Source organism: Protopterus annectens, chromosome 14.part0 (genome assembly GCF_019279795.1).
Source record: "Protopterus annectens isolate FY-2018-M chromosome 14.part0, PAN1.0, whole genome shotgun sequence".
Classification (NCBI taxonomy): Eukaryota; Metazoa; Chordata; order Ceratodontiformes; family Protopteridae; genus Protopterus; species Protopterus annectens.
In genome coordinates this window covers 779086480-779109920 of record NC_056748.1, presented here as the reverse complement: position 1 = coordinate 779109920, position 23441 = coordinate 779086480, and the positions used below count along the sequence as shown (strand labels likewise).

The following is a 23441-nucleotide window of genomic DNA, read 5'->3' as shown; positions in this document are numbered from 1 at the left end:
TTCCACATTTTCTGATGTTCTGAGCATGTGTATGGGACTTGCATTCCCACACTTTGACAGTGCATCAATTCTGTATTCTGTTCAGCAGAAGGAATGGAGAAAAAAAAATCCCCAATGATTTTTTAATTATGAGGTGAAACTGTGAACATTCGCTGAAAAATTCAGACAGTTCAGAGGTATGACAGTCTGCAGAAATAGTACAGAAATACATTGAAAATCAGGTACAGGTCTGTTTCTTTAGTTTTATGAAACTTAACTGACTTTTGTTGTATTTGGTCTGCCGTTGGTAGCATATATCAATAGAAAAGTCTGTCTGCTGAATCATACTTAAGCAGCCAGACTTTTTTTCTTTTATTTGCTCGATTTTCAACTGGCATGCTGGTTGTGCTGACCAATCAGCATTCACATTTTTAACAATGAAAAGCTATTGCATAATCATACTTATATTACAGGTGGCTAAAAACATCATGAGAATGCAGGGTTAAGCTACTGAAGATTGCCACTGATCTAAGGGGAAGGCCCATAAGCTCTGAGAGTTGTCCTTGTCTCTATAGTCGAAATTCTCTACAACCATACATCTGATGAAGTCAAGAAAAATCTCAGTGAAGATGCTTCTGTGTGTGAATCATATGCTTGTCAAGCCATTTTGGGTAGGACACACTCAGACTGACTTACAGGGGGTCATGAACAATCACAGGCTAAGTTTAACATAATTTCATATTCTGTTTTATTTTCTTGACAGCAGACATTGACAATGAGGCTATCTAGTCTGGCCTTTAAGATGAATATCACATTCTACCTCCCCTCCACCACCCCCTTCCTTCTTGTCATTCTCTATCTCTTGTATGTCCTCACTAGAATAACTGAATCTTCTGAATTTATTCAGTCTGACATTCAGACATTGCTTATTCGTTTACACTGAGGAATCTAGGCTATATGGACCATCATTTATTGCAGTACACTTGCTACATAGCATAGATATACCTCCAATGGTCAACAGAAATTCATTAAACTTTGTTTCCCAAAAAAGTTAAGAAACTTAAGACAAGCAAAGATATTCCTTTTCACAAAGCACTGAATACCATCACTTGACCAGTTACATTAGTGGTGAGTTTGCATTACTTTAAGTTGCTGTTAATAATGAATTGTTCGGGCTCTTCTCCCATCCTATCCTGTGCACTTCCCTCCCTTCCTTGAAAACAGTTCTCTGCAGCTGTCAAGCACTCCACAACAGTTTGTATAAACTGGATAACCCATTACTTTCTCAAATATTTGTGCTTTATGAATTGAGCTGGCAAATATAATTGGCTAGATTTCTGGACCACCTCCCACTAAGCTCACAAAAATGTTACAATCTGATTGGCTAAGTCATCAGACACTCACTGTTCTTCCTTCATTCCATTGTCAAACAAGGAAAGAAAAAAATATAAAATAAAATAAAATAACAGTGTGACACAGACTTTCAAAAAAATCTGTTTTAAATGTTCGTCACCAAATGAAACCAGGATGTTTAGCATCCTACCAATACTCTGTATAGGAGGTAGGAGGACAGGTTTAAAATCAGGATTTTCCTCAGTGAATCAGGGTGGGCAGCAGCCATATACTGACATGCTTTCCCCACCTTATCTGGCATCTAGTGAAGACAGCCACATCTCTTCTTGTGTTTGGTCGTATCCTTTCCTCTCCATCTCAAACACACTTCCAACACTTGATCCTCCCAGACTTTTGTTTCCTTGTATTTCTTTCAGAATTATGCAAAGTACTCATGGTAAGACCCGAAGAGGCTATGTATGGGGAAACCATTAGCTTTTTGCTTATGGAATCTGTTTTCATGAGGCTGCCCCCCCAAAATTCTGTTCGATATTGTTACTGTCATCTCACTCTAATCCTGAATTATGTATTATTTTTTATTTAACATTTGTTTACTGAGAGAGTCTGACTTGGAACGAGCTAATTTTCAACAGAGGCCTAGGGAGAAACATTCCATATGCGTGTCTTTGTAATGTGGGAGGAAACAGTAGCACCTGGAGGAAATCCACACGAACACAGGGAGGACATGCAGACTCCACTCAGAGGGCAACCCAGCTGAGATTTGAACTGGAGAACCTCTTGCTGTGTGGTGACAATGCAAACGACTGCACCACTGTGCTGTCTGATGATAATCAGCACCTTCACTTCCTCTTCCTGTAATGTTGCCATTAATCTCATTGCCTCCACCTGATACTTCACACCAGCACTGCTATTCCCTAGGTGCAGTACTTAACATCGTACTGAACCTCACTGCCACCTTTCTGCCCATTTTGTCAATCCTTTCAAACCATTTCTGTCTTAGACACAACAGCAGATAGTAGGGGATAGACCTCTGTCTTATCAGTGATGAAGAAGACACTGTTGTTTGTTCCCTCGCCTAAAACAAACACACCAAATTGTACTAACACCTGCAATGCTCCACTTCTCATTCTCCTTAGTCCTGATATGATCCTTCTTACCCACTGGTCAGCAACACTCACACTCAGATCCTGAGTTTGGGTTCTGTCCCCAAGACTTCAGATTTTCATAGCAGCTGCTTGTTGTTTATGACATGTAGTTCAATATAAAATGTAGAAAATAATGCAAAAAAAAAAACCAAACAATTGTGAATATATGCATGGTTGATGGAAAATAGCTTTTCTAAGCTGAATTGTATTACAGTTGAACTGACTAGTCAAGTGATGGTGAACCTATGATATGCTTATCAAAGGTGACACATTCCACAATGTTTAAGGTGACACGCCAGCGATCACCAACACCCGAGTTACCAAAGACACTGCCTTTGCATTCATTGCTCACGTGAAGTGCATTGAATTATTTTGTGCCAGGAGCTTTTGGCATGTGAAACCCAAAAGGTTCACCATCACTGGACTAGCCTTTCAATATTTGTCTTGATAATAACTGTGCATAAGGATGAGATTTACTGAAACTCATCTGTGTGAAACATGTGCATCACAAGTGACATATAGCACTGCAGTACCCCAATAAGATATTGCCTGCAGTATTAGCACCACAAATTTAACACACAGCTTGAATTTTGTGTTAGAACCACAATGCAACTCACAATCAATGAAAAAAAACATTAGGAATATACTGTCAGCTGTGCCTTTGCACCAATCCTCATCCAAATAGTCAAACAAAGGGCAACTCATGTAGCTTTGTAGATTACCTATTTTCCTACCAGCCAGTATTATACAAGTAAAGATCTTTGGGCATTTAGTTATATTACTGCAGCTTTTGCTGAATAATTTCAGTGTGGAAATGAGTCCTACAATCATGCTAGACATAAAGTATTTTGAGACTTGTGACTCAAAAGCCAGCACAGATATGAGAAACATGACTTGCTGTGCAGAGAGCTTTCTTTGCCCCCTTATAGTGAACTGTGAAGTGAAACAAAACATTTCTTTCCACAGTTTAATATGTTAGCTACTCTGATTAGGACAGTAAAGGGTTTGTGATTCAGTGAAATTGTCTGTACTATCTATTTAATTAAGATCTGCAGGCAGGTGAAACAGCAGAGCTTCATAGCTAGTATTTAAAACAGCAGGTAGTGTCTGTACCTTAAATTAAGCATGTGCTAAATTACTGAGCATTATGTCAGAGTATATATAGAGCACAAATTAAATTGTTACTGCATACTACTGAGTGATTTACCTGGATTACACTGAAATAAGGGATCATCATCTAAACAACATACAGAAGTAAAGTACAATGGATATTCTGTGATGACCACTTCATCCAAAAATGTACACAGTTCAAAGCCAGTTGCTGGTGGGGAATTTTTCCTTTCTCCAGGTTACAGCAACATTTTAAACAGGGTACAGGGATTGAAACTCCACCATGGTGGAGGTATGACAGCTTTACACATGAAAATGCAGGTTCATATCCCTCTTGAAATTCTTTTCTTGCAAAAAACACAAACTATTTATTTTGCTTTCAGTTGTTTTTTTTTTTTTTTTTTTTTTAATTTCAATTCATTTGACTTGAGCAGGAAATATGTTTTTTTTTTTTTACTATAAGATGCAGGACTAGAGAGATGTTAAAAAACTTGTTCATTTTACGGATGTGCACAAGAAATGAAGAGTTAAAGAGTGATTATCCGTTCAGGGTTCACTGGCAGGTTAAATTAGCCATACTAAGTAGATACATTCCTAATTGTACAACCTCAGCACGAGTCACAGATGTCTTAGTGCTGTCTTTTGATTCCCTTCAAGACTGTGTTGCAACTGTATCACTTTAATCCAATATAGCTTATGTAGGGTTTTCAAAGAGCATTCCAGAATTCACGGTGTTGAATTTATAAAATGTAGCCTTGAAAAATGTGACGGAAAGAGATTAGAGAAATGGACTGCAGTTAGTCAGTACTGCCATACAGAAGCTTTTCAGTGTTGTAAAATGATGCATCACATCTGACAGATAATGCAACATCCTAGTCCATATGAATTATCTTTTACTCACAGTACTGAAACCAAACTAGCCAAGACCCCAAGTCAATAGGGTCACTCATGGGTAACAACTGCATTTCATTTACAAACGATAAAGCATTGCCTTACTGAGCATCAAGGGCAGGGCTACGCAAGGACCAGGGTCAAACATTTTCTTTCACAGGTTTGACGGCCGAGGAAGTAATTACTGCAGATTCTCCTCCAGTGGATGACTAATGTGTGTCATTCATAATGTTGCTGTTTTTGTCCTTCTTGTTACAGTTCTTTGTGCTGGATGTTGTCATCAACTTCCGACGTCTTAGTGAAGGGGACCTATTCACTCAGCTGCGAAAAATTGTAAAGATGGCAGAAAATGAAGAGGAAAGATTACCACCCATAGGCCTGCTGACAAGTGATGGAAGAACAGAATGGGCCGAAGCCAGAGCAGTCCTTGTGAGAGGTTAGAAACAGGTCATTAATGCAAACATTTTTATACATCCTTGTCAGGTTTTTTTCTATATAAAGTCTAAATGTGCTGCAACAGTGACCTATATGTTATGGTAAATATCCAGAGGACATTCGTTATCACAGTATATTGACTGTGTATTACTTTAAGTACATGGGGAACATTCACAACAAACCAGATTACAGCCTGAATAAACTACAATTATCAAATGACTGTTTCAGTCACACAGTGAGAAAGCAGTATTATGTAAGCAGCCATCAGTACATTTTATTGTGCCAGACAGCTTTTAGCTATCAATATTGACTGGTCCAAAATTAGAATATGTTGGGTTTAAGCAAAAAGGAGAATAATGAGAAAATGCCAGATTCCACTCAGGGAATTCACAGAGCCTACAGAACTTTAATTAGTTGAAAGGCAAAATACATTAAAGCATTTTATCTAATCACTACATTTCAACCTGCTGCTATGTTCGAGGTTATGATAGTATCAGCCTCAATATTAGCAAGTACCAGAGAGACTGGAAAAAAAGCAAAGCGCGGTAGAGAGAAGAAATAGCATTTGGTACACTTTAGAACAGTCATGCCAGCCTGTCTATTATGTACAAAATCTGTACCCTATCATTAGGTAGCCACTCTCAAACTCTGACATATATATAAGACTGACACTAAAGAGAAGACATTGATCTGAATTCTGTAGGTGTACTATAAACACAGTTTGGCACCAGGCCAAACAATCCCCTCAAATTTCCATCAGTGACATTCATGCTCAATGGACTCTGACATTTACTAATTAAATACATAGGATTTGATCAATCGTTCCATTACATATTTCACCACGTGGCCTAACTTATCTAAATTGATAAAAATAGCTAAAGTTGTCCAACACTTCAAGAGTAGCATCCGCAGCTATCAAGGCAGAATGTTCGTTTGCATTCAACCACAGTTACTGTACCATACTTCTAAGTATCTTTATACATGATTAACCAATTTTACAGAAAGTACCTTGGCTATCTTACTAGTAAGTGAGTAGAATGGCAAACAAGGGTTACAGTGTGCACATTTAGAAAACAGTAACTACAGACTTAAGTGAACAGTGCAGGCATTGTACATTTCAGTTTAATTTATTCCAATACCCTGCAGTCAACAACTTCATTTAAACTACAGGATCATACATACTTAGTTATAAGCAAAACCTGAGGCTATTTGAGATGATCAAACTCCAATACAGAACTCAGTTTCAGCAATAAATATGGGAATAAGGACAAGGTTTAGTTTAGAATATAATAAACAGGCAGAGTTTCACAGACGACAAAACATAAATTGAACACTACAATGAGGCTAGTGGACTATGAGGATTTTATGCAGGGCCCAGCGTAGGTGACAAGAGTATCAGACAAAGTTTGTGCTTAAATACCAATGAATGTTATAAAGGAATTGTATGTGAATGTGTACTGATGCATATTTTTCCACCACTTGTCATGTAAATAAGAGGTGTCACAGTTACGGCATTTAAAAAAATACAACACAGAAGACAATGGGAATGTAATCATGGGAAGATACACATCTTAAAACATAGAAACAGCCAATTACAAAGTAGCCACCTCACCAAGAATGTACCACAAATATTGGCATGTTGGCTGTCGCACAGAAAACTGTATTATGGATACCATTAAATGTACATAATAATGTAAGCCACACACCAACTATCACAACATCAGTCATGATGGTTACAATTGTCTGCATGCAGCTGTGTTTGACCCTTGCCCAAAAAAATAAATAAATAATGATTGATACAGTTATAGTCATGCAAGCAGAACAAACCCTACAGACCTGTTCACATAGTAACTGACAGATGTGATAAGTGAAGTATCTGTCTAAAGTCTTGTAATGTATCATATGAGGACAACAATGCTAATGGAAATCATATCATATTGAGTCTGACTCCTGCCAAACCCTCCCTCTAAACTACTCTGGTAGGAGTATGGAACATACAGTTTAAGACTGAGTGAATGTCAGTACAGATGTGAGTATTTATCCATTTACACAATATGGAACCCAGTATTGGTACTGCTGTTCCACAGCACCTTTATTGTCCAGGTCCATAATACAACTATATAGAATCATTCATTTCTGATGCGCCTTATTACCTATGAGTTCATAAATTTGTCCATAAAATGTCCAGTAATTTGGCCAACATTCATCCTAGTTTGGCAACCACATGTTCATTTTGTAAAGAAGTGGAGCAATCCTGTTACCTTCACTGTCCAGTGATTCCCAAGTGTTTTGCAGCATGCATGTCCTTTGTTATCTGTGCAAATGTCCATAGGTAGGCAGACAGACAGCCTTCTACTTCTGTTGCTGTATGACAACATTTGGTGAACACCGTGAGCAGACCATGCACTGCAATGTTCACCCGGCCATGCACTGCATTTTACAGCTCCACCAACGTCCACATGGCTTCTGCTGTATGATATGCATATGTTTGTTCTAAAAAGTTCATCAGGATGATGTGGTTGTAGTGCTAAGGGCTGAGGTGTGACCATTTAGATATCTGAGCACATTCTGGGCAGCTGTTTCTGACAATCTTCTTCAGCATTACACACACAGTAAAGGTTTTTTTAACCTTGTGTGTTTGCCTCCCTCCCAAAATGTCAGGACATCTGATGTTTGTTTTGAAAAGTCCAAATACAATGTCTAGCCTAGGACAACATTAAAGATTATGTTCTGACAGTGTTTGGGGATATCTTATCAATGTCGTCAGACATAACTCAAAGTCAAATCCCTCATGGTGGGAGAGTTACATATCATGTATACAAAGAGTGAGTAATGCATTACCATACACTGTGATCCCTGTAATTATCAAATATATATACTTTTGCCAAATCACCACACTGAAATTAAAAGTGGAGGCCAGACATGCTGTATACTGCCATTATACATAGTTTCAGTGTATTGGAACAGCCACATTGTTTATGAAGCCATCTGCATTGCAGACCACCTAGCAATTCAAAGAATGACACCCTTTCAACTGATGTAGCTATTTCTGTGATGAGGTCCTGCTGCTTTAATTGCAACATGTGAGCAATCAATGGTGCAAAAGACTAATAAGGACTGGATATTATCAGAGGGTCTATATTACAAGACCAAAGACGCATTGTCTTGGTCAAACATAAAAGGCTGAAAACACAAAATATCGAAGCGGCTGTTAAGTGAATTCTTTCCCTGGGAAAGAATTCACTTGGCCCCTTCGGTACTTTGCCATTTTTGGCACTGCAGTGCAGTCTCGGAGTTGGTATATTTAAGTGTGGGGGGTGTGGGGGGGCAAAGCCCTCCAGTTAATGTAATGTTTGAAACTGTTTTTTTTTTTTTTGTTGTTGGAATAGCGATTTTTTTCCCTTGGAAAAAAATTGCTGTTCTGTCACTTCGACATTGTCAGCTTTCGCTTACATAGGGTCAATTAATCACCATTCGCTTTTTTAAGCATTTGGTGGTCTAATATAGACCCTTATCAGAGAAATGTTGCTACAGAGGTGCTTTGCCCTGCCCTCCCCTCTGCCACTCACACATGCACAGCTCAACTATTTAAACCTATTAACTCTCAATCTACAGTAATTCAGTGTAAATGGAAAATTTGTTTTTGCTGAAAATCAAGCATTGCCATCATCTCCAAGGTACTGTAACCTCAAAGTTAATATACTTCGTATGTAGGAGCACAAGTAGCACAGTGAGCAACACTGGAACAGTTAACGCCCTACACAATAACTTCCATAACTGTAGAGATTCATTTCTGTTAGGTGTTATAAGTGGGTTTTTTTTCAAAGTTTGGCAGTTCAAGTCTACAGTTTCAATGCTCTTGTGCAAACTCTCTGTTATTTACCCAGTATTTCTATTTGCATAAGTAATAAGGAATAATTTGCTACATGAAGTACAAAGCATATGATTTAGGTTTCTCTTCCCAATGATTCGGTAGGAAAACACAAGGTACTTTTGAAACTGATATATGACATGCCATATAAGAACTGCATTTCTAATACAAATATGCCTAATGATTATAGTCGTCTTTAGAAAATATGACAACTGGCTGTGCCAGAACTGATTTTACTGCAGTTCTTCTGTTACCTCAATAGCTGATCTAACAAACTCATAATCAAAACAGCATTTTTAATAGTGAAAATGTAGTTTCAGAAAAGCAAAAAAAAAGTAATTAATTGAAAGTAATGCTTTTTGCAAGGAGGGCCTGCCCTCTTAGCCCTAAACATATTATCTCCACAATCACATGACACAGGAAAGAGCAAAGATGACCTATAGTGAAAGGCCAACACACTGCATCATACATATATATATATAGCATGATTGTACATTCCCTTATATTGACTGAAAACATAGCATACACTACACTGGAATTTCTCTGTTCACTAAAGCTGTCAGCTAATGTTAAATAAGTGCAGTCTCAGTAGCTAAATAGATAGTACATTCATCTTTGGTACAAAAGAATATGGGTTTGATTCCTACACAAGCCAGTTAGATTAATTTTTCCAATACTCATTCTGCATTCCTAACCTTGCCCTCTTCCTTGGACGAGATGTTAAACCAGGTCAAACCTGCAGGAGTTGGTAGTAGCCTAGGTGAATGACACTTATCAAAACAGTAGGAGAAATTCCCATAGTCAATATAAATAGCATCTTTGGTGTCCCCGGAAGAGAGGTCATTTGGCTTGTGAGACTAACCTGGTCAACAAGGTGTAAATAAAATTAAAAGTACAGCTGTCCTTCAATAAAACTAACTCATTTATATATTTCAGCTTGAGTTTAATGTGTAGCTTGTGCAGGGAATACTTGCAGTATTGGTACCCATTCTTAAAAAGGTTGATATTTTATGTGTTGCAAAGGGAGGTTACCACTGCTCTCAGTTGTGAAATAGGTAGCACACTTGCCTTTGGTGCAGAAGGCTGTGGGTTCTATTCTCACACCAGAGAGATTGATTGCTGACATGCAGTATAACATAAGGAGATAAGGCACTCCTGAATGTGCTGCCCTTCAGATGGGATGTTAAATTGAGGCCCCATCTGCTTGAGTTGGTGATACCATTGGTGGATGTAAAAGATCCAGTGGCACCTACTAAAAAGAGTAGGGGTTCTTTATTTACAATGTCATTTACAGTATTCTTTGCAAAATTATTTACAATTGTACATACTTGGAAAGAAGCGGCATGCTGAAGCAAAATTATCTGGACTGTAGGGTAAATGAAATACACTGTGTCCATTGATAGTTCAATCCTTTAATTCAAAAATAATTGAACAGAGGAGCACTTTCATCTTAAAATTGAAGACTGCATCATATAAAATACATGAAACAACTTCCTCTTTAAAAGTACTGCTTTGACCAATAGAATTCAAGAAACCCCATCATGTGTTTACCAAGCCTCCTTACAAGGACAACCCTTTGCTAGTAACCTTTCATTCATAAAAGACTTTAAACAAACATTAAAATTAGACTAAAAGAAATGCTAAATTTTAAAACTAAAATTAATATAAGGAAAAAATACATAAAAACTGTAAGGTGATATTTTATACTGTGTGCTGTTTATAAAATTCAACATTAAATGTTAAGATGAAAACGCATCATCTTTGCCCTGCTTTTAACTTAAGCAAGCATGCTGCTCATTTAAACCTGGCCAAAAATCTGCCTTCAACAACAGTTACCAATATTGCTTGTGCTTTTCAAATGTGAGTGTTTATGGCCCCCCCCCCCATCATTTTATAGTACTTGTTCCAAAATCACAAGTGTAAACTGATGTCCAGGATTCTGGAGCACATGTTTAAAGAGTGTCTTTGTGAATTTCTGTATTTTGATGTCATATAAGCCTTGTCAATGTAAAAATCAGGACATACTGAGCAAAGTGCACAATACACCACTCATTGTGTATTGCAATCATAGTTCCCCTTAAGTGCAATGACATTATTAGCAGTGTTGCACTTCTTTTCTATCAGCATATGATAATACTGGGAGCAGTGACTGCACTTACTCATGCCAACATTTTTGTTGCTCTATTTTGCCTTAAGTATATTTAGCCCTCTTTCCAGCAATGGCTTGAGGTTCTTTCCCCTCTTATAGACAATTTGTGGATAAACCCCCACATTCTCTCTCACCACCTGGTCAGCACTCAGAATTGACCAATTTTTCACCAGAGTGTCTTTAATCACATAGCCATCCATTGAAACAATAGTGAAAAAGCACTTTTAAAAGGTGCTAGATAGTGAAAGTGACTAATGAGTTGGGTGTCATAAATATCATTATCATTGTCAAGACACATTTGTTTTATTTAATATTGGGATGACCTCGTTCTGTTCTTATTTGTTGATGACCTTGTACATCAAGTTATCAAGAAAGTTAACTGGGTATCTCATACCTTGAACATGTCTTTCAACACACAACTCTCATCCCAGAAAGCTTTATCCAGGGTAAGCTCCTTGCAGCTCTAAAACACTGCCCTTTAACCACAGCTCTTTTTTGGGGTAGCATGTGGGAGCTGGAAAAATGAAGAAAGCTGTTGGGGTAGGTAGACTTTCTGTGGATCTTTGACACAAACATTTGGTTAGTTGTGTTCTTCATAAGCCAAATGTCAAGACAGGTAATGTTATGGTCATCACATACTTGTATGAATTTGAGAAACTCAGTGCTGTTATTAATATAATCTAGGAACCCCGAGATGAGTTCTTTACCACTGTCCCAGAGAATGAAGATGTATTTTTGTAATATTGTTGCTTACATCCATTTTCCATTAAACATAATTTCATTTATCCTTTCATTGCAAGTAATCCATATGACATAAAATATATTTTCATCTAGCTTTTCAACAAATTCTTTGTTTTTGTTCTCATAATAGCCACACTTTTCTTATTCACTTTATTTTTTTCAAAACATTTTCTTTAAATAACTTTTCCCACAGTTTAACTACCCTTTTACAATTCAAAAATCATACTCTGTAGTTTATTCTTTTCCACAATATAGACATTTGTTCACTTATCTTTTTATATGACATATTTCCTTTTACTGGCAATTTATCACTAGTCTCCATAAAAAATCTTGACAGTCTACTTTTCATTACACCATTCAATTCTTTCTGTTATAGCTTTAACCTTTTCTTCTGGGGCAGTCTACATTTTCATAGGTTCATAGGTAGGTACTAGGCTATTGGCCCTAGGGCCTATATAAGCCTAGCCAAAGGTACCCTAGCATTTGCCACCCAAGAAAATTATTTTCCTGTGCCACTGTCGAGCAGAGCCACAGAAGTGATTCCAGGGGTGAATTTCCTATCTCCCATCCAATTATCAAGATTTTTCTTGAAAAGTGCTAATGAGGATCTTTGGTTGATATAGATAGGTAGTTTGTTCCAGAGTATGGGAAGTCTCTGGGACAGGAATCTATCCCTCCAGCATGTTCTGTTTATTGTGGTGCCAAGGTTTAGGTCCCTAGACTGTGTAGCTCATAGGGATTGGGATTTCTTTAAGTGGAGCATGTCTAAAAGCTCTGGGTTTGACATAGCTTTGTGTGTTAGGCATAGATCGCCTCTGAGTAAGCGATATGCAACAGAGTAAAGCTGCAGTTTTTTGAGATGGTCTGCATTTATTACACTATTCAATTCTTACTTTTATTACTTTAATCTTTTCTTCTGTTAACTTTGCCCATGGGTTAAGAATATATTTTTGTACCGCAATTTCTTTTTCAGTTTCCTCAGTTTTTATCTTCTATAAAATATTTTTTCTTGATAACATTCAATTTCTTCAGTTACACATTGTCTGTTGTAACTTTTTTCTTTCCCAAAATTTTTCATGTGTATATTTAAATAAATGCATCACTAACGTCTCTCTTTATCATTTACCCAATTTAACATTTTATGCAACTTCAATGAAGCAGTGTAAATCTTCTCCCTCATAAATTCTTGCCATCATATACACACTTGCTAAATCTACTAACTTTCCCATTAAGATAGAATTTATTAAATATGCCTTTTTCTAAATGATAACTTACATGTTTTACAAAAAATACAAATTTCCTTTATTTCTTCTGTTTTTCCCATTGGACTCTATTTGTGCTCCTACTTCCAAGTCTTATAACTAGTACAGAAATCCCACTCACTGTAAATTATATACCTCCAATCTTTACTGTATCATGAAATCATTTAATTTTGTCTTTGTTTAGAGTCATGCCTAATGCATTTAGGTATCCATATAAATAATACTTCTTTCATCCAAACTTTATTTTTTGTAGTCACTATAATATCATCTGCATATGCCAACATAATTAGAATCCTTATTCCTTCATGTATCATATATCCTACAAACTTAATTTTTATATTTACTTCTCTTATTAATACATTCATGACCAAAACAAATATGCTACTCATTGGACATTCCTGTTTTCTAAAATTCTTTATATTTCTCTACCAAACCATCCATTTAATAATGTTCTTACTTTATTATTATTATAGGCAGAATCACAGATGTTCCTATTTTTTTCACTTAAATTATACTCCTTCATGAATACTCACAAATTTTCATGTCACACCATGTCAAATGCCTTATTCAAATCTTCTATCATAAGTTTAGCCTCCTTGTTTCTGTTTATCTCATCCACAATCACCTTCACAATTACAAATAGTTCCTGACATCCTTTTCCCTTTATACTATACATACTGTTTTCTATAAATGTGTACATTTTATTTCCCATTCTCTTTTGAATTATTTTCATACAAATCTTATATTTTGCATTATTCAGTACTACAGGTCTCCAATTTTTAAGTTAATTTTTTTCTTCTTTTTTCCATATAAATGTAAGTATCCCACTGCATAATTCCTTAATACAAATCCTTCACTTAACCATTCATTCAATACTTAAATACTTAATATATTGCTCGTATAACCTTTGACTATCCCATCTTCTGTTGCTCTTTTTCCTTTTCTTTAAACATTTTTGTATGTAATCTATTACAGTATACACAATCTCTTCTTGGGTTCTTTTTATTTCTCCTTTTGCATTTTTCATATCTCTCAATACACTATTTCCTTTAACTAATTACTTAAATATGCTGATACCTCTTCTCTTTTATCTTATAGAAAATATATTTGTTTCAATAGCAATTCAGTATTTTTCTTGATTTTTCTATATACTACTTTTTCTTTATCAAAATATTTTCTGTTATTCTTTTCTTAGTTTTTAAAACATTGTTACATTTTCTTTCATGCTTTTCTTTTTCTGCTTTTCTTGCATCCTTTTCTGCCAGTCTAAAAACACTTTTTATATTTGTCTTTAAAAACAAGCAAACATTAAGATCAATGTTTCTAAAATAACCTTATAGTAATGTGATCTTTCCATAATTGCAATATTACTTACTTTCCTTTTTTATCCTTTATTTTCTCATTTATTTTTATATCCCTTTTCATATTTTATATACTCTTTATTCTCCTTTAACTCTATCCATATTGCTAAATGATTTGAAAAGCCTGTTACAAATTACTCCCCTTCAGCAATAGTTTATCTTTCTTACATTATAAAATAATCTATTTCAGTTTTACACTGTACATCCATGAGTTATTATTCCAAATATTTAATCTTTCACATCTCATAACATTTAATATCCTTTTTGGTCTATGTTCTGCCATCAAATTAATATTACATCGAACAACTGATCATTGAACATTAGACATCAAAGTTTACTTTTGCCAAATAGGAAAATCTTTGAAAAGAAATGCATCAAATGGCCATAGTTGGCTAACATAAATGAACCGTGAACTACTACTTACTATCCTGTAGTGTAGTTATAACAGAACATGCCCTTTCCCCAATTTAGTGCGACTTTGGAGTTGGTATACATAATTAACAGAGAGTGTGGCGAATACAGCCCCACACAACAGAAGGATTTGGTAAACACCAGACAATACTTATATAGGGGGCTTTGCCCCCACACCACCCATTAATTATATATACCAACTCCAAGGGTGCACTAAATTGTGGAAAGGACAGGTTCTGTTATAGCTCCATTACTGGTTAGTAAGTAGTAGGTCACAGTTCATTTATGTTAGCCAAATATGGCCATTCTATACATTTCTTTTTGAAGACTCACCTGTTCTGTAAAAGTAAACTTCGATGTGTTACATTCAGGCACTTAATGTAATATTAATTAGATGACTTAACATAGACCCTATCATTTTAATGTCACTTCTCTCTTTTTCTCTCAAATCACAATTAAAATCTCTGGTTTATATTTATTACTACATACTCTAAAATCATATGGAATACATTTTCTCTTTCTGTATGTGTAACAAACACATACTGTTATAATTTTATATATCTGATCTTTCCATGTTAAATTTACAACAGTTAATCTTCCCATCATTAGTAATTTCACATCTAGTATTTTCACTGATTTTTGATATAGAGTTGCTATTCCTGAATATCGTTCAATTTCCCATATTCCAAATTTTACCTTGTCTCCAAAGTTTTTCTGTTTGCAACCTTTCTTCTTTAGTTAAGAATTGTACATCTTCCAAAACTATTACATCTACATCACTTTTACTGTACTACTGTAATACTCCTATCCTAACCATATTTTAATACTACTTACATTTACAGAAAGTACTCTAAAGTTAATACTTTCTCTTATTTCTAATTTCCTAACTATTACTTTTAGCCAATTTCACCATTTTATCATCTTTATCCATTTTCTTTCTTTTTCTTTTATACTTATCCCTTTAAACTTTTTTGCTGTCTTTCACTCCTTTTTCCAATAGATATTTTCCTTTTTACTACTTTCCAATTTATATCTCCCTCACTTATTTCAGAGCCTTCTTCTATATCATCTTTATTTTCTTCCTGTACAGCACCTTTACCTTCCACTCTACTTGTTTCTCTCTCCCTCTCTTTCTGTTCATTTTTTTCACTTTTTCATTCTCTTTCCTTGTAATTTTTTCCATTTTACAGCCCATTTATGAATGACCAATCATATCACATTTATAACATTTTAATTCACATCTCCTGGAATTGCAACCCTTTTCCCCACAAATACAGCATCTTTGATTGTCACATTTATTAGGTGATTCTCCTTACTACAAAAAAAAAACATGTTTTGGGTTGACCCCAATATTTCACTATACCCTTATTCCCTTCCTCATTTATCATTCTATGAATATGCACGGCATTTTCATTTAACATTTTCAATACAATGTTACAAACCCATTCTCCAATCCCTAAACCTTTATTGTCATAAATTTTGGAAATGTCCACAATTTCTTTACATATTTTACTTAAACGTCTTTTTAAAGTCTATTTCATGACTTTCTTTTGAAATTGCACATGTATCATCTTTTTTGTTTCTATTTAAATGTTTTAGCCATATATAAGTTCCATGGGTTACCATTCTTTTTTCTTCTCATATTCTACCAAGAAACTTTCTGCATAACATATCTCAAATATAATATCATAAAATGTCTATTAATAAGAATAGACACTCTCACCTCAAGCCTTTACACCATGAGGAGTTATTAGAATTAGGTATGAAGTTTGGGAGAATTGTTCTCCTCTTTACTTTGAATTCTCACAACAAGTTTGAGTTTTACATTTACTTCATCTTTCTTCTGTCTTACCTCTGCCTTCCTTCACTGTCTCTGCATAAGATTTGCACCCCTTATTTTCACCCTTCAAAATGTCATCTTCTTCTTCCTTTTGCATTTTTTCCATGATTTCTTCCCACAAAGATTTCCTTTCCACTTTCTGGTTCACTAACATCTCATTTAGTAAATCATCCCACAATCCCCCCTCCCCCTGACTGGAGGCCTATAATTACACAACCTTCACATATCGATTCTCCTTTCCCTGCTTCAGCAAAAAAAAAAAACTTCAGAATCCTGCAACATCTTTCCAACAGGAACATTAATGTTTGCCTCTGCTCCTTCCACCACTCTCTCCATTTCACACATCATTCTCCCAGCTGCCACTGCACTATGAACAGGACATGTGCATGTACTTGCTAACTATATGAGCTAAGAATAGTGGAAAGTGATGCCTTGTTTTTAGGGAAAGTGATGCCTTCTTTTCTGGGAAATTGCCAAATCCCCTGGCAAAATTTTCTCTTGTAGTATAAATAACAAAACAGGTCTCCCCTAAAATGAGGCTGCTAGCCTAATGGGACTAACCTGGTTAACAAATAAATAAATAAGAGATGGTGAACAAAGGAAAGTTCCCAAATGAGTAGAACTGAATAAAGGAAGGGTGTACTTCAATACATGTTTTTTACAAGTCTACTCTAATGCTTTTCTGACACCAGCACACTGGGTGCACTCCACTATCACCTCCTTTCCTTATAATGGTTGTAACATCATGCACTCAAAGCATATTCTTCTGCTGTGCAGAAAGAAACCTGCATGACAACAAACCCAATGGCCCTAGGACTGGGTAAAGCCAGAATTTAATACCATGTCATTTTATTTCTTATTGCTCATCACCAACTACTCCTATTTTTACATTTTTCTTCTCATTATTTAGCATCTAAAATTTACTATTAAATATATCTTGCACAGTTACACTTTTAGTAAATTTGGAAAAAAAAATAACAAATTTTGAATTGTATGAACTAGTTTACAGAAACCTAATTATATAGCTCAACAAAGAAATGTAAGCTTGTGGCATTGTTAAAATAAATACCTATAAGCGAAATCTGCTTTTTTATGCGATTGACCTTTACAAGCAGCATACTTTTTCTGAATGCCATTCATCAGCCCATGTATTTTAACTGAATTTATTTTTCTTTCTAGAAAATTGTCAGAATGATGAGATCACCTGTCTTATTAGATATGATCTACTAGAACCACTAAGCTTTAGTATTCAGAAAAACAGAATAAGACAAATGTCTTCTTATAGAATTTGCTGCTTTATAAAGTTATTTTAAAATTAAACATTTCTGTTATTGAAATACATCTTGTGTTGTAAAATGTTCTTGCTTTTCCTTCATCATAGGTGTTTTAAGTTAGATATCCACAATGGGCATATTGTTCAAATGCTCCATTATAAAACCATTGAAATGTAGGCAAATGTAATATGAAATTTGAAAATCAGAAGCAAATACTGTTCTCACAGGCTCAACGTCAAGTTACTGCTAAATAGGAAGGAATTCCCTCTAATAGTCTGAATCAAGCTGCAAAAGGTTCAGTGAGCTGGGACATTCTACCAGAGCCACCAAAGAGAAGTTTATGGTTTGATTTTTTTAGTAATCTGTTTGCTGACATTAGAATTAATTATCAAAAGCACATTACAGCTGCTTTGCAATTTGTATTCTGCTGCCTTACAGACTAGCTTATTGTATATTGACTTTGATTTTCAAACTTTGCAGACTTAATTCCTTATTTTACATGTTAAAAAGTAGTGGTTTTCCATGAAGATTTTTGTCCCACAAATCTTTACAAACATTGGTTTCCATTTTTAGATTCCAGTCATTGGCAGACTAACCAGTTTGTAGACTGATTCAGATTTGGAGAACTTTTATACATAAATTCTTTTTTTTCAATAATCATTTTTTATTATTTTTCACAACCATATTACAAATTCACACATTATATACAATATATACAAAATGCTTCCATTGGTTAATTTCACATATATATCAACCTCATGTATTGATCAAAGGTACAGCACTAACAATCAAAAAGAAAATAATAAAAAAAAAAAAAAAAAAAAAAAAATTCAACATTAACAAATCCAAGCCAACAATCTGTCTTTTCTGTACATTTTCTATCTATGGCTACTGTACATTTGCCTCCAGATTCTGAAATATTGTACATTTTCAGCAAGACTGTGTAACAAGTTCACAGAATGGTAACAACTCAGCATAAACTGCTGTTGTTTGCAAATAATGGCACTTGGAAAGAATAAGTTATATTATTTTAGTTTTCACTTTCATCTTCTGAAGCGGCCTAAGGTTATTATTCTACTTACATTTAACATTTGAAGTTACTATTTAAGATAAACACCCTTATGATGTAAGGGCAGAACAGTGTGTGTAATAAGTGTCTGTGTGAATATATATATATATCTACACACACACACACACACACACACACACACACACACACACACACACACACACTTATATTTGTGTTATGAGAAGGCAGATAAAAAGCTTGTGATGGCCCAAGTTTTGCAGCCTTTTAGTTATGCATTTGGTCACTGAGATGGCTAGTTTCTTGGCAACGATGATTCTCCTGTTTTCCCTCCTGCTCTGGAATTAAATATCCTTTAGTCCTCAGATCCTAGAATGGAAAGGAAGGTATATGGTGGGGCAGATGAGAAGCTTAAAGCAGAGTAATATCATACTTGCACACTATGTGTTTGTATTTTCTTTCACTTAGTTTTCCTAACCTTGTTTTTCTTTGACTTTGAGTAAATTTATTGATTAATTTTTGAAACAACATACAAAATAAATTCATATGTTCATCTCGTTTGGGTTAGATATCATTAAAAAGGTTAGATGTTAATTATTTGTCTTGAATAACATTACTTGTTATCTTACTGGTACTTGCTAACCAGGTCAGTTAAAAGACTTTATATATCATAGGAATATTTTTCTAAATTATAGAACTGAGAAAAAGACAAACCAAGAATAGGTAAGGATGAAAGCAGCAGTGCAAAGCTTGACTGAAGTCTGGCTCATAGGACATTTAAGCTAGATGGTCAAAACTACATAAGAAAGGCTACAGTGCTAGATGGGGGTCCTAACAAAGTCAGAACTGGTTTAAGGATATGCAATAAAACTGCTATTAACTAGCACTGGTCATATGACTCTATGTTTTACATTAGGGGTACTCACAGATATGGAAGTAGTGTCCTCTCTGGCAAGGTCAGACCATAAAGCTGTATCCTTCAAAATAAAAATCAATGTTGTGACTTCGGCAAACTCTTTAACAGTTAGGAACTCCTCCAAGGCAAACTGCCACATTTTCCTTTCATCATAAATACAAACAGTTGATTACATTATCTAAAGTGATGGATTTTCCCCCAGATCATATCTGAACTCTGTGTGGATATCCAGACAATGAAGACTCCTTCATCCCTTATTCTGTGTATCAGGATAGAAAACAGAAAGTTTGAGTAACTTCAGAGACGACTTTCGACTTAAAAGAAATAATGGTTCTCAGACCCACCCTGTCCTTGTGAAAAATCAGAAAAGGTTAACTAGACATAAGGATCGAATATTGATCTGGCTGCTGTTAAAGTTTCCAGCAAGGCAGTCTTCCTAGTCAAAAACTTTAGTGCTAGTTGCAGATTCAAAGGGAGGTTGAGTTAGTTTTTCTGAAACAAAAGTTCAAATACTAAGGAGATGCTTTTTTTTCTTGGTCATCTGATATGGAAAAAAAATCTTTAAAATTGTTTGACTTGAAATAAAGAAAGAGGAGATCCAGAGCAAGACAGGCTGAAATGGCTAAAAAGATGTATTTACTGAAGTGTAGACTAGGCCAGAGTTGAGCAACTTCAGTAGGTACTGGAGAACCAGGGGTTCCCCTGCTTGAGAAAGGGCCTGTCCTCTATTTTGGCACCAAAAAGAATATGTTTCCCATTTGGCTAAAAAAGACTTCCTAGTAGCAGATTTGCATGTCTCCTAAAATACCTGTTGCACATCCTCAGAAAAAAAGGTGCCTAAAATGAAACAAATACCTATCATCCAAACAGTTTGAGATGTTGAATACTGGAATTAATCAGAGATTCCTTGTCCTGTGTGAACAAGTCACCTCTGTGATGTGTTTGGGTAATTGACCCTAGTCGTTTGTATGTTAAGGAAAATCAGTGTTGTCTTGGCCAAATGAAAAGAGAATAGAAATGGGATGACCAGAGAAGGTAATAGAGAAATACTGCCATCTAGGGGATTGAAAAGGCATCAGTTTTCCAGGACTCTGCAAGATATCCTGGAAAAGAACCATTTCAGCTATCTATTTAGATGGTAGGCAAACAGATCTATTTAGGGGATTATCCATTCATGGACTATGTGAAAGAATACTCCCTAGTGTAACATCAACCCATGAAGGTTTATCCTCCACTTGATCAAATAATCTGATACTGCATTCTGCATTGATGGAATACAACTTCCCTATAGAAAGAAGGTGGGTTGGATTGCTATATCCAGGCAATCAAAACCAGCCTGCAAACTGGCTAAGATCCATCACCACTGAAAGTGCTCCTGGGCTCCAAAGTTTATTCACAGCTTTCAAGACTTTTATAAAAGTCACAATTACTTTCAGGTTGTGTTGACAGCTGTCCTCTGCTTGCCATACTTGTACAGTGGCACCTACAGAAACAGCCCACCAAGCAAAGTCCAAGGCATTTGTGGCTACTGTCTGAGAATAGTTGGGAGGAGAGATAGGGACTCCTGGGTTGTAATGAACTTGATTTGATTGCCTGAGCAAAGAAGTTCTTTCTTCACAAAACTGAGGAGTGGGATTGGAAAGAATAGCGCCAAAATGATTTGAGAAACCACTTGCTCTTTCTTGTGAAGTCTTGCATAAGGTATCATAAACACAGAGGAGGCCATGAAACCCAGAACTCTCACATTTTCTTACACTGGACCTATCTGGAGAGAAAGAATGAGGAAGCACTGATAGGATTTTGCCTTTACTGAAAGGACAAACTGCTATCAATGAGGTATACAGAAGGCATCCCAGAGATACCCAGTCTGTGAGTTGGAACCAGAGATAACCATGATCAGAGTGAACCCTAGATTGCTAAAAAGATTCATAGGATACTGTAAGGCTGTTAGAGGGTCTTGACTGGTGAAGGATGATATTAGGAAATTGTCCAGATATGTGTGAATGCTTTGAAGGCTACAAAGCAGTTCTCTATTGAAATGTTGGCATGCAAAAATCCAAGTGCTGACACTCCAAGAAAAAAGAAAAAGACCAAATCTTGAACATTGCGCTTCTCTTTAAACTTCTTTTATGCAAGGTGAAGAAGCCCCACACTCCCCCTGAACTTATATGTACTAACTCAGAGATCACCATACCTCAGAGAAATGGGAATATTCTGGGAAATGGTCATTTGGACTTTGTATAAGAAAGTCTGTTTTTTCAGCCATTCAGTCTCCATATGTCAGGACTCGCTCTATTAAATGCCAAGGATACTCAGACTTTTTTGTTTTTTTCCTTGGGGACTGAATCTTTTTTTTTTTTTTTTTTTTGACCTTTCCAGCTGACTCAGCCTGGTGAACAATCTGATTACATGTGTAAGTGTCCTAGGCCATAGCAGTCACTGAAGTGGTCATACAAGGCACTCAGGACACTCTGAGAGCTGCAAATGTACCTTGGCAAAGTCAACAGTTACAGACCATCTAAGAAAGGAAGACATGTTATCATTCACTTCTCTTGACAATTTACTCCTCTTCCTCCTCCTTTTTTTTTTTTTCCTGTGGGGGAAGGTCTGCCACTGAGAAGGAAGATGCCATAACCTCTAACTCCAAGTCCCGAATAAATCTATTGTCAAGAGAAACATGAAGGCAATTTAATCTATGTCTAACAGTCCTGGGGTGAAAGTCTGACAAATTAAACATGACCTAACATCATGTTTAGCCCCTAAACAAACAATGCAGCTAGGGAAAGAGTCATTGTATGGAATTCGATGCCCGGGACACTTTTCTTTTCTGACAGACATTAAGAAAGAGTTAAATAAATTTTCATACATAAATAGGAAGGGTCCTTAATGGTGTACTTATCTGCCTAAAGAGAAAATGCTGAAGCTAATTGTATAGTAATACAAGATGTGACACTGATAATAGTCTGTATACATTAACTTGTGGCAACAGAGTTCTGAGTTTTGGTGTGTCCATATGTATGTCTTATAATAGCACTAAATTCATACTTAGGGCAGATGTAAAGTACAAAAGAAAGATGCCTGAAGCTTTGTAAACTGGCCTGGTATATGGTAACCTTGGCAGAAAAGATCCCATATGTATGGACTGCAACAGTGATCTAATGAAGAAAATTACTATTTTTGTCAACTTTGAACTTCAAACTTAGTAACTACTTATTTCTTCCATGAAAGATAATCAGACTGAATTTCTTTCCTTAGGCAAAGGTTTTAGTCAGGGCATTATGGATCAAAAGACTGGAAGAGATTCTAAAATGCATCTTGAAGTATCCAGAACTTCTTCTTCTTTCGGCTTTTCCCGGTTAGGGGTTGCCACAGCAGATCATCTGTCTGCTCATGATTGGCAGTGGGGTTTTACAGTGTCGAGTTGCCAGCCCGGCACCCAACCTTCCATAGGGGTTGCCACAGCAGATCATCTGTCTGCTCATGATTGGCAGTCGGGTTGCCAGCCCGGCACCCAACCTTCCATAGATCTCACACAGACACACACACACACAGACACACACACACACAGACACACACACACACAGACACACACACACAGACACACACACACACACACACACACACACACACACACACACACACACACACACACACACACACACACACACACACACAC

The 23441-nt window shown here is 36.0% G+C and overlaps 1 protein-coding gene across 2 annotated transcripts in view; it reads left to right on the top strand.

Moving 5' to 3' along the window:
* The window catches only part of CHAT (choline O-acetyltransferase), a 683939-nt gene that overhangs the window by 344881 nt on the left and 315617 nt on the right, over positions 1 to 23441 (top strand). For both annotated transcript variants that reach the window (XM_044056519.1, XM_044056518.1), the window contains exon 7: positions 4737 to 4914. In XM_044056519.1, the coding sequence (XP_043912454.1) occupies positions 4737 to 4914 (178 nt within the window). The remainder of the gene's footprint in view (positions 1 to 4736; positions 4915 to 23441) is intronic.